The sequence below is a fragment of the Balaenoptera ricei genome, chromosome 2, assembly GCF_028023285.1.
Source record: "Balaenoptera ricei isolate mBalRic1 chromosome 2, mBalRic1.hap2, whole genome shotgun sequence".
Classification (NCBI taxonomy): Eukaryota; Metazoa; Chordata; class Mammalia; order Artiodactyla; family Balaenopteridae; genus Balaenoptera; species Balaenoptera ricei.
The window spans coordinates 175,873,128-175,888,624 of NC_082640.1; the positions used below are offsets into that span (position 1 = coordinate 175,873,128).

The 15,497-nt window shown below is 36.3% G+C and overlaps 1 protein-coding gene across 5 annotated transcripts in view; it reads right to left on the bottom strand.

The window, feature by feature from the left end:
- Nucleotides 1-2,486: 2,486 nt before the first annotated feature.
- The window catches only part of ATXN3 (ataxin 3), a 31,419-nt gene continuing 18,408 nt past the window's right edge, over nt 2,487-15,497 (bottom strand). For 4 of the 5 annotated variants that reach the window (XM_059914851.1, XM_059914848.1, XM_059914849.1 and 1 more), the window contains 5 exons: nt 15,334-15,466; nt 14,825-14,991; nt 13,422-13,518; nt 7,770-7,855; nt 2,487-3,366 (listed from right to left, as the gene is read on the bottom strand). In XM_059914851.1, the coding sequence (XP_059770834.1) occupies nt 3,272-3,366; nt 7,770-7,855; nt 13,422-13,518; nt 14,825-14,991; nt 15,334-15,466 (578 nt within the window). In that variant the 3' untranslated portion in view covers nt 2,487-3,271. Of the gene's footprint in view, nt 3,367-7,769; nt 7,856-12,426; nt 12,481-13,421; nt 13,519-14,824; nt 14,992-15,333; nt 15,467-15,497 lie in introns of those variants that run through there. The other variant, XM_059914850.1, reaches the window with a different exon arrangement.

The window sequence follows — 15,497 nt, forward strand, 5'->3', positions numbered from 1 at the left end:
ACAACAAACAACTTACTTTGAAAGTAGTGGCCATAAACCTCTCCAATTGCAGATAAAGTTTTTAATAGAAAGTCATCAATATTAATAATTGAATCCTCTTAAGAATTTAAAACATCAAGATTTATTTTTCATTCTAGGCTATTTCAATTATTATCATTATATTTTGCTTATGCACTGAGAATCAATCTTTTTTGAATTTGCACAGGTCCAATGGGCCAATTTTAAGACATTTAGTAAATCTTGGCACTAACATGATACTATTTAAAAATAGTATCAAACATGCAGACATTAAAAATGTGACTTAAGCTTTTACTGGCAAAAAACTTACTTTATTTGACTTAATATTAAATGAAACAATGTAGACTATGGGTAGTTTTGCCTATAATGATCCTCAACTAGTTGAGTTTTTCCTCATTAACTTTGGCATGAATAAAGTCTTAATTAAGAAAAATTAAGTTTTAAAGAAAAAAAGCACCTCCTTAAATATTCTGCGAATTATAAATTATTTGGCCAAGATCTTAGAGCTGAAATACAGTTTACCTGCAGCAACCTTTTCAAACAATTTACATTACTGAAATATTCGTATGTTAATTACTGTAAAAATGCACATTGATGGTTTAGATCAGATGTTAACTTCTCTGAATTTTTAAAACATAAATAACTACTTATTAAATCCATGACATCTTTAAGTATGAAAGTGTTATTTCCAAAGCTTGTTTAAACTTTACTTATAATACTAGCATTGTCATGGTATGTATTTTATCCCGGTAATACAAATTATACATTAGAAAAATGATACTAATAGTTTAAATATTAAACATTAAGGTGTTCCCAATTGGTAAAACAGAATGGAAATCTTTATATAAATAAAGTTCTTGGCAGGACAGTTATTGTGAGTTTCATTGTTCCTGACTTGCAGGTGGTTTAAAGTAAACAGCACTTCCTGATGTGTGAACTATAGCTTTGTGTAACTTTAAAATTTTCTTACTGTGGTTATGAGCATTGGCATCTTTTCATACTGGCCAACTGATTAAGAAATGGAATCTAAATGTTCAGTTAAATATATGCCAATCCACACAAGACGGCAGTTCACTAGTGATTCTGAATCTGCCTGCCAAATATAACAATTTCACAACTAAATAAACACATTCAAATATATCCAGTGTGTGCTCGGCCCTGCTTTAAAAAAATGCCTAACAAACGAAGGTCAACATGCCACATTTCTTTAAGTGCTTTAACAAGGGTGTGTAATATAAGAACTAACTCTAACCCTAACTCTTAAGGTTAAAACTTTTAAATGTATATTCATTTTCTCGTTTTTATATTAGGTAGCTCATCAATGCAAATATATGAAAAGTTTAACGTAATTTTTCAATGGGAAAAGATACAGGCCAAATATCCATGGAAAATATGACTAGCATACTTGGGATAACTACAGAAATGTCCAGTCTTAAAATATTTTGGTTTGTAAATCTTAGGGAGGAGTATCAAACTCCAGCATCCCTTGTAGTTCTAAAGTTTTGTAATTCTTCTAAAACATTTTCAATTGTCAAAAGAAAACTTTAGATTTTAAAAGAAAACCATCTAATTTTATGTAAGGGAAACTTCAGAAAACTTACTTGGCACAAAATAATGACTAAAAAAAAATCTGTCTCTATCCAAGAAGAAGCTATTTCATAATCATAAATAAAAGGCAGTTTTTCATCTCTTTTCAGTTAGCAATAAATCCTACATCAAAAATTTTTCCCTGATAAAATGTGTGTAGCCATACACCAGGATATGGCAACATATCATACTTTAATTTTCTAAGTTGTCCGCTGAAATTTCTTCTTAAATTTTAGCTTATGAACAATTCAACATTCAAAAGGGCTTCAAAAGGGGATGGAGAATGAAGGAAGGGGAGTAGATGACAGAATTTAAAAGGCCCATTTCAGAGAGACATGATTAATTTTCACCAAAATCATCCCACTGCATTGACCCAGCAAGAAACTCTGCATCCCAATTAAAGAATGTTTATCAAAACTAAAGACTTTCTTATTTACAGACCCAGTAAGTACTGTGACTTCTGTAATTCTAAGCTATTTAAACATGATGCACGTGTTAAATCACAGTATAAATTTAAATGTAGTTTTGTTGTTAAATTATTTTCATGTTCTAGATCATTATCTCTGGCAAGCTATACCTACTAAAAGATGTACAGCAGAAGCAGACATCTGCACTTCGTGACTCAATTGTAAACAGAACAGACAGCTCCAGTCACAAGAGGAAAAATAAAATGAAACTGCTACTAAAATTGAAGGCCAAATTTTATCTATCATACATTCATGGTGGGCACTGGATGTTGTTTTGCAACGGAAGGAAACTTGCACACTATGCTTCTCCTATTTTTCTCAATTGGAAAAGGAAAGGAAATAACAAGGTGCAGGAAACAGGGTTACAACAAACCTATAAAGTTCTGACATAACTGAGAAGACATTCACAAAGCATTTGGGAAAGGATGTGCTCACACATTAACAAAATTCTCATTTATTCTCAAATACTTGCGCAGAGCTGATTTCAGAGTTTAGGAATGCACCAGAATCATGAAATAATGATCCCATCTTAGAGGGCTTAAAAAGCAAAACCTCAAGAAACATTACCATCTTTCAAAAGAGTTGTAGAAAGTAATGAAAACCACGTAGCAGAGAAATTGTGATCAGAGAAAATAACATGAGAAAACACCCAAGTGCACAATACATAGTCAGAGGGTAAACAGCTTATCCTTCTGGAACTGTTACTATTACCAACACAGAGGAGAGACACTGTCCTAAAAGGTTAATTTGGTTAAAGAGAAATAAGAACAACTTTTAGATGATGAAAGTCAGCCAAATTCCCTATGCAGAAGGGTGGAAAAGAAGATAAAATGTGGGGGAAAAGTTCTGTGGCAATAGCTGGTTATAATTAGTTGGTCTGCAAAAAGATCCAAGAAAAATGCCCTAATTTTAAACATGTTAGATATTGCACACTCAAAAAAGAAAAAAGAACATTTAGAAAACTATTTTAAATTTCTTTAATTGCTGAATGCCTCTTTGGCTAGTGTTTGGAGGATCATTATTTAGTCCTACAACTGATGTATTTTTCACCCTCTCAGCTTTTTGTTTGCAAACCACCTAAGTCTTATTTCCTCTGTTGAAAATTGTTCTCTTTGACACATTACCAAAATGGACCCTATGCTGTAAACACACAGGACAATATTGGAAAGACTGAATATCTAAATGATTTGTGAAAGGTATTATTTTTTTCCTTCTGTTTTGAAATTACTTCTAACAGTTTCTAAAGACATGGTCACAGCTGCCTGAAGCATGTCTTCTTCACTCATAGCATCACCTGTTGGGGATAAAACACATATTTCTTAGAAACTTCTAGAAAATTTCCAAAGTCATCAAAAGGTAAGCTCTTCAAAACTGTTTGACTACTATAGTTTCCTTTGTTGATTTTTAAAGTTTACATACAATAAAATCCACTCTTTTATAATTCTGTAAGTTTTGACAAATACATAGAGTGGTATAACCATTATCACCACCCAGCTACAGAACCGTCCCACTGACCAAAAATATTCCCTCGCACTGCCCCTTTGTAGTCAATCCCCAAGCCCTAAGTCTAGGCAACCACTGATCAGTTCTCTGCCCTACAGTTCTGCCTTTTCCTGCATGTCAACACAAATGGAATCATCATTATGTATGTAGCCTTTCAGTATGGCATCTTTCACTTAAAAGCATTCAGCTAAGGGGAAGAAAATTTAACTTTGTGTCTATCGATGATGAATTAGTTAAAAAAAGTTTGCTTTGAGAAATAATTATTTACTCACAGGAAGGTGCAAAGATAGTTCAGGGAGGTCCTGTGTACACTCTGGCTAAATTTCACCTAATAATTAAATCTTACATAACTACAGCTCAAACCTAAATCTGAATATTGGGACTTCATACATGTAGATTCGTGTAACCACCACCACCGCAATCAAGACAGAGAACTGTTATGGCACCATAAAGATCTCCCTCCTGCCATCCCTTTTTAGTCACACCCACTTCTCTTCCCCCCCACCTTCCCTAACTGCAGGCAACCACTAATTTGCTTTCCATCTCTATAAATGTCGTTTTTAGAATGTTACGCACATAGAATCATACAGTACGAGATCTTTTGAGATTTTTTTTTGCACTCAGCATAATGCCCTTGAGATGCATCCAAGCTGTTGCATGTGTCCACAGTTGGTTTCTTTTTAATCCCGAGTCGTATCCATGGTATGGAGGTAGCGCAGCGTGTTTAACCATTCACCTACTGTAGAACATTTGTTTTTTTCCAGTTTTTGATCATGACAAATAAAGCTGCTATGAACATTCGTGTACAGGTTTTTGCATGGATGGAAGTTTTCATTTCTCTGGTATTAAATGGGAATATAACTGCTGGTTGCATGGTCAATGTATGTTCAGTTTTTATAGAAATTGCCAAATTATTTTCCAGAGTGGCTATACCAGTTCAAATGAAAGTTAGAAATCTTACCTCCCTTTATTTTCCCCTGTTTATAACTGCCTTAAGTATTTCCTATATTTTACGCTAAAAACCAAATCAATGTTACAATTCTTCCTTCAGTCGTCAAATGTAATTTAGAAAACTGAAAAGGAAAGTCTATTGTGCTTACCCATATTTTTATTCTTTCTACTGTTCTTTTTTCCTTCTTGACGTTTCAAAATTACTTTTTAACAGTTCTGTTTAGAGAACTTCCTTTAGCCATTATTTTCCCCTTCATTCCTGAAGAAAATTTTCATGAATTCCGGGTTGAGACTTCCCTTCTTTCAGCACTTGAAAAATGTGTGTCACTTCCTTCTGACCTCCACGATTTCAGATGAGAAATCTGATGTCATGCAAATTGCTGTAAGCAAGCTGTTTCTAGCTGATTTTAAGATTTTTTTTTTTTGTCTTCAGTTTTCAGAAGTTAGACTATGATGTGTTTTGGCATGGATTTCTTTGGGTTTATTCTGTTTGAGGTTCACTCAGCTTCTAGAATCCGTAGGTTGGTACCTTTTGCCAAATTTGGGGAATTTTAAGCTATTATTTCTTTAAATACTTTTTTAGCTATACCCTCTTTCTCATCTTCTGGAACTCCCATGGCACAAATGTTAGATCTTCCCCACAGGTCTCAGGCTCTGTTAATTTTTTCCAGTCTAATTCTCTTTGTTCCTCAGAATGGGTAATATCTACTGTTCTGTCTTCGAGGTCACACTGATTCTTTTCTATGTCCTTCCATCCACCTGTTGGGTCTGTCCACTGAGTTTCAAAATTTCAGTTATTGTTATTTTTCAGTTCTAAAAGTTCTATTTGGTTCTTCTTTATATCTTCTATCTCTTTCCTAAGGCTTTCTATTTTTTTCATTTGTTTCAAGCATGTTCATTACTGCTCACTGTAGCATTTTATGATGGTTGCTAATTTAAAATCCTTGCCAGATAATTCTAACATCAGTGTCATTTTGGTGATGGTGTCTACTGATTGTCTTTTCTCATTCAAGTTGAAATTTTCCAGGCTCCTGATATGACAAGTGATTTTTAAGTGAATCCTGGATATTTTGGGTATTATCTTATACGAATGTGAATCTTATTTTTTTTTAATAAATAAATAAATAATTTATTTATTTATTTTTGGCTGCGTTGGGTCTTCGTTGCTGCACGCAGGCATTCTCTAGTTGTGGCGAGCAGGGGCTACTCTTTGTTGTGGTGCGTGGGCTTGTCATCGTAGTGGCTTCTCTTACGGTGGAGCATGGGCTCTAGGCGTGTGGGCTTCAGTAGTTGTGGCACATGGGCTCAGTATTTGTGGCGCACGGGCTTAGTTGCTCCGCGGCATGTGGGATCTTCCCAGACCAGGGCTCGAACCCGTGTCCCCTGCACCGGCAGGCGGATTCTTAACCACTGTGCCTCCAGGCAAGTCCCGTGAATCTTATTTAAATCTCCTCTTTCAGCAGGCCTCCTCTGACACGAGCACCAGTGGCAGAAAAGGGTGCTGCCCCGCTGCTTCCAGATGGGGAGAGGGTGTGTGTGACCACTACTGTTGAACATCTGTGGGAGTTCCGGCTTCCCACTGATACCTGCCTGATTGGGAGGGGTAGGAACGCCTCATTACTGCCTCTCACTGGCACTGTGGGGGTGGTCTCCTTATTACTGCCTTGAATCAGTGACGGCCTGATTCTCCACTACACTTCTTCTGACATCACCCAGGCGACAAGCCAGAAGGATGCCTCTTTATTGCTGGGTGGAAGTCCAGGCTCCCTAAGACCACTGACACCACGGTAAAGGGGGCATCATTGTCTCCTGGAGGAAAAGAAAATCCCAGCTCTCCACTTGGCTTTTTCTGACACCACTCTGGCCCGGAGAGGCGGGAGATGTGCCTCATTATGTTACTTGGCCTTTGCCAATGGGGTAGGGTGGCAGTAGGACCAGTTTATTTACCTCGTCCATGCTGGCTGGACTAGAGTGTTTATTATCTAAAAGTTTTTGTCTTGCCAAGTAGTCCCTTTTGGCTCCATAGAGCAGGCTTTTCTTGGGGCAAAAAGAAAATCCAGAATACTGACCACTATGTCTTCCTCTGGTCCTGAGCTTCTCAGCCAGTCTGTCTTCTACCTTTCAGATTCTTCTTATATTTGTTTTATACAAATGTCCAGGGTTGTTAGCTATACTTAGCAGAATGATTAGGAAAAAGTACCCATTCATTCCTTTTTCTTGCTAATAGTAGTCCACTGTTTGGATGCAGCACAGTTTCTGTGGTATGTACCAGCTCAAGGACAACATGTAAGCAGTTTCCAGTTTGGGGCTATTATGAACAAAACTGCCGTAAGGATTCATATACAAGATTTTGTGGGAACCTGTATTTTCTTTTCTCTTGGTTATATACCTAGGAGTGTGACTACTGGATCACATGGTTAAGTGTACGTTTAAGTTTTTAAGAAAATACTAAACCGTTTTCCAAAGTTGCTGCACCATTTTACGTTCCTACTAACAATGTATGAGCCCCAGTTACTCTGATTCTTGCCGCATTTGGTATTGTTAGTTTAATTTTTTTATTAAGCCATTCTTGTAGGTGTGTAACGGTGTCTCACTGTGGGTTTAATTTGCATTTCCCTAATGACTAGTGATGTTGAGCACGCTTTCATGTGCTGTTTGTCATCCATATATTTGGTGAAGTGTCTGTTCAAATCCTTCACTCATCTTTTTGAATTGTTTTCTTATTTTAGTTTTGAGAGTTCTTTACATACTCTACTTAAAAGTTCTTTGTCATGTACAGTTTCCTTCTCACTCGATTTCTACTACCAATAATTGGCCAAAGTTTAAGACCTATTATTAAACCAAGGCCTGAGGAGTAACTCTAGATTTCTTTGTTGTAATCCGGACTACACTCAGGTGTTTTCAGTTCTCCCAGCGGTAAAATGAACTTATTTTCCACCTACTAATATTCATTATCTCTGAGAAACTTTTGGAGAACGTACGAATTACTGTGAAGTTGCAAGTGATCTTTACAATTTTAAAGCAAAACATTGCTTAAGTGCTTTAAGGGCACTTAAGGATACACAAAGGAGTTAGCCTGCTCCTTAATCCAAGAAAGTTTGGTAGATTACAAATTCCTTCAAGAGTTTCAATATAATGAAAGCGAGGAGAAAAAAAAGCCTATAAAGCCAAAAATCACATGGAGTCAGGGGGTCAAACAGAGCATGCAGGTAACAAATGGGATATACAATCAGAGAGGCGTACCTAGATCACTGTCAAGTGCTCCTGAACTTGTGTTCGGCTTTTCACATGGATGTCCTGGTGGATCTTGCTGCTGCTGCTGCTGCTGCCTGAAACATTCAAGAGTGAGTGTGTATTTAAAAAACAAAACGTTAGAATAAATATGCCACGAGAAAAAATATTCATGTGGAAAATAAATGGTTCCACAAAACAGAAGAGTCACTGGCATGAACACCACAACAGAAGGCAAGAGCAATCAGTCTGATAGAAAACAAACTTATGGTTACCAAAGGGGAAGGGGGGGGGGAATAAATTAGGAGTCTGCGATTCATAGATACACACTACTATCTATAAAATACATAAACAAGGTCCTACTGGATAGCACAGGGAACTATATTCAATATCTTGTAATAACCTCTCATGGAAAAGAATCTGAAAAAGAATATATATATCTAAAACTCAGTCACTTTGCTGTACATTTGAAGTTAATACAACACTGTAAATCAACTATACTTCAATTAAAAAAAAAAGAGCAATCAGTCTCATATAAATTACTGAAAAGCATCACAGTGCTGATCCTAGAAAACTTAGAAAATTTGAATTTATCAGGCAAATTAATGGGTAGGTATTTTCACCATAAAAATAACACATTGTACAAAAGGAGTCACTGGTAGCTATTTTTATGCAAATGTATTGGTTTACAGATCCTTAATATTGTTGGAAGTCACTGAAAATAAGCACCTTTGAGAAGATAAAGCATCTCAAATTACCATGCGAGTTAACTTGACCTTTCCATGGCTGGCTCCTTCTTGCCACCAGATCTGGGCTTCAGCATCTTCTCAGAGCTCCCGCTCCTGACCACCCCGCCTAAAGCAGCCACCTGGCGCCCTCACGCGCTCATCACTCCATTTTAATTTTCAGCATAAACTTATCACCATCAGATATTCTTCTGCCTGTCTCCCTCTTTACAGTGACAACTAACAAGAGCGCAAAGTTTATCCTGTTTGTTTCTCCAGTGCCTAAAATTGTGCCTGTCACTAAATACTTGATGAATGAAAGAAAACAACTATTTAACCTGCATTATCAAGTTCCAGTAATACCTGTAGCATTAAAGTAAGTTCTCCCTATATTTTTTGCAAAAGGAAAATCAATGTCATAATCCAAATATTAAAACATTTAAATATGACAGTTATGATATAAACATGTAGGAGAATGTCCTTGTACTTAGAAAATAGACACTGAAGTATTGAGAGATGTAATGGGAAACTGTGTCTGCAAGTTATTTTCAAGTGGTTCAGAAATATCAACAATTAGGGAATCTGGGTGGAGGGTATAAGGAGCTCTGTGAACTATTTCTGCTTTGACGTAAATTTTAAATTATTTCATATATGTACATATGTATATGCTAAAAATTTAAAAACCAAAACATATAAACATCTGACAATCTAAGCAAGAATCTATAGCTTTCAAAAAATGCTTAAAAGGATTTTTAAAGGAAGCAGAATTTTAAGATGACCAGTAACACTATGAAAAGAATAGCATATTTTTTTCTAGGGTCCCTCTTAATCCTGTGTTTTAAATATGAGCAACAAAGCAAATTCAGCCAGTGGGACTTCCAGTTTCTCCCTGTTGGCCTTTGAGCCAGACACTGACGTGTGCACGGGTTTATGACTCTGGTGAGCGTGGCTAATGAGGGACACGTAGGCACAGGGCTCCCCCTGCATACCCTGATTCTGGAACATGGCACAAGAAAGACAGGCTGTGAGGAGGGGAATTCCTGGCACATCCTCTCCATGCCCTCCTTCCCCTCCATTCAAGAAAGTATGTCAGAATGCAAGCGAGTGACTGGTGAGACAAAGACTTTAGACGGATAACCTTTATTCTACTTTAAAGTGAGAAGTAAATCAACTGCCAACCTTGAAACAATTCTGACCCCTTTCGTATGTGATGACACTGTAAGATGGAACATGTTCAAGTAGCAAATCAGCATCCATTCTCACTGTGCCTTCTAACGTGCCTTCGGTATGACAGAGGCTGGGAAACTCAAAACTACATGTCTTAGATTGCTTTATAGCTAGGGTTCTGGTTACCAATTAAACACTTGCATGAGATTTACAAGGCCGATGAGGCACAGCCATCTTCCTGCCGCTTTTGTTGTTCTCTGCTGGCAAGTAAAGCCATGGAGATGCCAGTTCCAGAATTCTGCTTCCTGGCAGTTTCAGTGGGGGCCAGACTTCAGGTTCCCATGTCTAGGCAACTGTGGTGGCAGCTTCTTGATGCTAGGATCACAGCTAAAGCAGTGTGTTCTTAAACTTGATATCCTGATTCCCCATCATCCACCTGGGGCAGCGTTGCAGCTCTTCCAACAAGTTGGTCTGTGGTATTCTGGAGGCCTGGCCTACAGCGTGCCCCTCCAGTTCTTCCCAACGTTGTGTAAGCCCTTAATTTATGTATCAAATTCTTTTCTGCTTAAAACATCTCTAAGTCGTTTCTGTTTCTTAAACTGAACCCTGATAAACTATGCCACGCCACTGAAGTGGTAGCTCAAATACTAGGCAATCAAAAAAAATCATAGCAATCCATGGCTATGAAAACATTTGTTTCCCTCCTTGTTGGGAAACACTTTTTTAGTGACAGAAAGAAAGAATCTGAATCATTTCAGAGCTACACCTGGAGAAGGCATTAATAACACTGACATATACCTGTAGGCTACTTCACAGTTTACAGAACAGTTTTACACACTGCCTCATCCGATGCACATAACATGTGAGTTAAGGTTTTACAATGATATAGCTGACACAGCAGAGTTTTTCTCAGGGTTTTATGATAGGTACCATGGATTTGGAGATTACCATTGGAAAAAATATCATGGCTATGAAAATATCAGTTAACAACTCTTACTCATAAACTATGAATTTGTAACAGGTAGACTTTCAACAGCATTTTCATGCTTAATACATGAACACTGTGGCTACTATATTAAGTGTGAAGCTTCAAACACTCTACAGGAAAAAAAAAAACCTATAAATTTCAATGAAAAACAAATTAGCACCAGGGTCAGTTTGGAAAGGATCAGAGGGAAGAAATGGCTTCATAACCTTAGAGCCAAGTTCTCCAAAATAGAAGCTATTGAGACAAGGACCCATGTAGGTTTAGTAATCAGGAATTCTACTGAAAGGCAAAAATTAGTTTCTCAGCTCCTTCACTAATGAGTCCTACAAGATTCTGAATGCTAGCCAAAGTTAAAAAGAAACCCCAAGAAGTTAGCTCTTAACTCTTCTCAGCAACAAGTAACTGTGTAAAATATTCTCTAGTTCTACTCAAGTTCTCACCAGTATTTTCAAGGCCAAACCAGGAGGCAGAGGATAGTAAGCCGAAGCTGGAAACCATCACGGTACTTTCTTACCCAATCAACAACCCCCAGTCAGAAAGGAGACTCAAACATTTAAAAAAGGGTGCAACATTGAATAAAACACCTGCATTAGTTATAGCTGGCATTGTGCTTGTTATAACTCACTTAGTCATTATGGAATGTTACTGCATTATCCTTTGTATTCTAAAAAGTTTAACTCATTGGAAATTCTACATTTTTAATCCAAAAAATCTAAAAAACTTTTTTTTAAAAAAAGAGGGATTTGTTTTTATATTTTAAAGACATTTTCTTTTTCTTACACGTACTTGTGAATTTTACAGTTTCTCTATAAAGTATGTCTGTTTGGACCATTTTGTTCTGGAAAAAATTGAAGTCTGAAAAAAAGCATGGCAGAAGTTATCACTTGGAAACTGTTCTGGAGAGCAGTTTAGAAATCTGTACCAAGGCCTTAAAAATGTTCATGTCCTTTAACTTAGTAGTCTGAAATTCTCAGAATAATTAGCAGAAATGATGAGAGATTTGAGGCATAAAGTCAATACAAGGATTGTTCATTGCATTATTAATTATAATAGCAAAAATCAAAAGGTTCATAAATTGTGATACATAAATTCATTTTATGAAATATAACATAGCCTATTACAAAGAATATTTACTCTCATGGGAAAATGGGTATAACTGATACACAATATATGGGCGTTTGTGTGACTAGAAGCGTGTGACTGCCAAAACACTCACATCAGTTATTAAAGGTAGGATTATTGTTTTTTAATTTAGATCTCTCTAAAAATAAATTTTCCAAAATATTATTTTTTATCAAATTAAACATTTAAAGCTATTTTTAGCAATAACTAGATAGTTGATGATATTATAGAACTACCATTAATAATTATCATGTGATAATTATTCCATTATTGTATGGCAAGAGCATTTGGCTATATTAAGAAAAAAGCATATATTTTAGAGACACACACGGAAATTAATACAGATGCAGTATGATGATTTAGATTTGTTACAAAATAATCCCACCCTGGGGGTGGGAGAGTAGAAAGCATGGGAGATGGGGGCATAAAAAAAACAAGATGGCCCATGTGCTGATATCTGTTAAATCTGGGCAACAGATAAATAGGGGTTCCTTATGCCGGTTTCTCTACTTTTATATAAATTTGAAGTTTATCATAATTAAAAAATAAAAAAAGTTAATTTTAAAATTTAAAAGGGAGTGACAAGCACTAATAAGCACTATTTTGAAATTTTATACATAATTAAATCCATTAATCTATCACTGAATAAAGACTAGAAATATCTCACATTAAGAGGATGTCAGTTGATCAGAACTTTCCTTCATATACTTCTGAGCTGTGACTTAAAAAAAAAAAAAACAGAAAACAAAGTAAATATTATCTTCATTATACCATCAAATGTAAAATGCTCTAACATTTTAGATACTACTAAAGTACTACCAACTCTGATGTGTACGAGTCTTCTGAATTGCAGAGATGTTGAAATGTGAAAAAAAGTACACCTTAGAATTGTTGAAATATAGTAAATAATAGGCCAGACTCAGCCACTGGCCTTTGTTTTCTGACCTGGGATCAGAGGATCTGAATATCATTATAGATCTTGTGATCTTAAGATGAAGTTATATTATTAAAAAAAGAAAAAGGGATGAAGACTTGTGAGTGACAGTTACTGGAAAGGATAATTTTATAGGTGAAATTTCTATTTTGAAAGCACTTATAAACCTGGGCACAAAGTTAGGTTTTAGGAGCTGATGATTCAGATTTATGGTTACCCTCACGTCCCTGATGCTGATGGGCCTGCAGTAACCCCCTACTGTGGCAATGAGTGGAGCAATTCACCATCACCTCTATTTGGGGGTGTGTTCCCCTACCGCAAATGCTGTTTTTCCTATTAATTCACAAGAGAACTTTGCAGGGTTGGTCAGGTAACCAAGAAGTACATTCAAAGGATCATTAGGCTTTGCTCTTGCCTTGACCCAATTCCATTTTCCTTTTGATGACGAATTTTACAGGGTTTCCTTCACCCTATTTCATGTAAATTTAATTAGTACTGGGGCAAAGTTTTCCCCTAAAACTATATTTGATTTCACAGTTTATTAGCTACAAATTTTTAAAAAATACATTCAAATGCTCATAGGGTCAGGCAGTAACCAGTATTTTAAAAAAAGGAGAGAACCCTCAATAAAATAAATGGTTTAAGTCAAAGCTGTATGTTTACAAATAGACAAAACAGCCAAGGTAAATATTAAATATGCAATTTTAATATTGTACCAACTACTTTACTTTTCAAAGTAGGCTTCTCTTCTCTTCCGTAGCTCTTCTGAAGTAAGATGTGTACCTGACGTCTGTGGACTATCTTGACATATATTTCTGGAAGTACCTGAAAACAAAATAAAACAGAACAAAAAACTATTTTATTTACCAATTCAAGCAATAATATGTTTATACTTATGTGAAGGAACTTTTGAAAAGTTTTCTTCTCAAAAATACTCTGTACCATTCTGTAAATGTCAGAAAGGCTCTGAAAGTCTCAGGGAGAATCTGAATAAGGCAGTTCAAATCTAACTTGTGCCCACTGCAACCCAAGCTGTTACCCATCTGTGATGTAGTGGATGTGAGGAGGTAAGCCCAACGACCAACTTGGTAGGAGAAGTAATTAACGCCACACTTGCATGCTCTCTTATTAGAAATGAATCTGCACTTTCAAAGGCATAGAATTCCTAGAAGCAACTCAAAGTGGATGATCATAAAACAAACCCATTCTCTGTATCCCTCTATCCTCAAACATTTGGGTACTACAGCAACTTAAGTATGTTTCCATGTTCTTACTGCATTATTGCACCAATCAGAGATTCTGCACAAACTGTGAAACAAAGTGGAAAGAAGAGTAAAGTATACAAAAATATCTAAAACTATTAAAGCTGGTGTCTGTTCGTTACTGGGCTAATCTAGCAGGGCTCTACTAATCCAAAATGGGCCTGCACACCATATGGAGTACTCATGAGCCTCCTGGCACACCTCTGAATTCCTTATTTAGATATTTAAGGAATTCAATTGACAAGTAATTTCATTAGAAAGTAAAAGGCAAATTCACGTTAATTAGACAAAAAGTACCAAAAAAAAAAAAAAGAAAAAAGAAAACCCCTCACACTTTTAAGTAAGCCCCTTTGAGCAACATCCCAGACAACTCCCTCAGCTTGGATTCCCTGAGGGATGCATCTTTACTCTCAGCTGATGGGCTTATATCACTAAAAAAGTGGGCTCACCAAAGTGGGCTTAAGCTGTAAGCTGCACAGCCACTAAGTGTTAGAGTTTTGTAAAATCAATTTACTTTCTCTGTCCAGGCCTTCCTTCATGTCCACTAGCATACATTTTTAGAACAGTTGGTCTGGCTAAGGGCCCACTGACCTCACAATGATTAACCTCAGTTTGCTATTGTGTTAGCACAGTATTATAACCAAGTGGAATAACCAGAAATAAAAATAAAACTAGTCCTAATATAACACAAGCTGTAAAAAGTTGTTTTAAAAGGAATCTAAAAAACAATAACTGATTGTACATAGCTATTGCTTCTGCAGTGACTGTCCAAGAACTTCTACCAATAGTACATGAACTTCCAGAAGAACTAAGAATGATCTGAATCAATTCTTCAACAGTGAATAAAGTACGTGTCGGGACGTCCCTACCTTGCATGCTGAGCTGAATGGCCCTGCGGAGATCTGCTTCTTCATCTTCCAAGTCAATTTCTTGGCGACTTAGCGCCAGAGCCCTCTGCAGATCCTCCTCATCTGCGTCTAACGTTCCTGATCCATCATTTGCTTCTAAGACGTGTTCTAGATCTGTTTTCTGGACTCTAAAGAATAAAAGCACTAAAAATAACTGCAGACCACTCTTCTATTTTAGATATAACATAGAGACATATATAAAGCAAAGATTCTTATGTAAGTCAAAACTTACACATTTTCCGGCAGACAAGGTCTAATAATACGAAGGTTTTATTGTGATGTGAATCTAAGTTAGTATATTTAAATAATTCAGAGTTGATCCACAGTTAAACCAATAAACTTCACTAAAACATAAAGGTCTAAAAAAAAATCACCAATAATAAAAGGACCACATCTTCAGTGTAAGCATGAAAATTTAATTTTTGTAATGAAATACTATCATATATTCCATACTGCAAGCTCAATTTTACCTCTGTTCTTTGAGTTGTGCTAATTCTTCTCCAATAAGTTTTGGTCGATGCATCTGTTGGACCCTGACCATCTGTAGGAGCTGGTCAGCTTCACAGTCTGGCAGGTCACCCTTAACAACAAATATAGAATAACCTAAAAAAAAAAAAAGGCAAAAATAAACTAA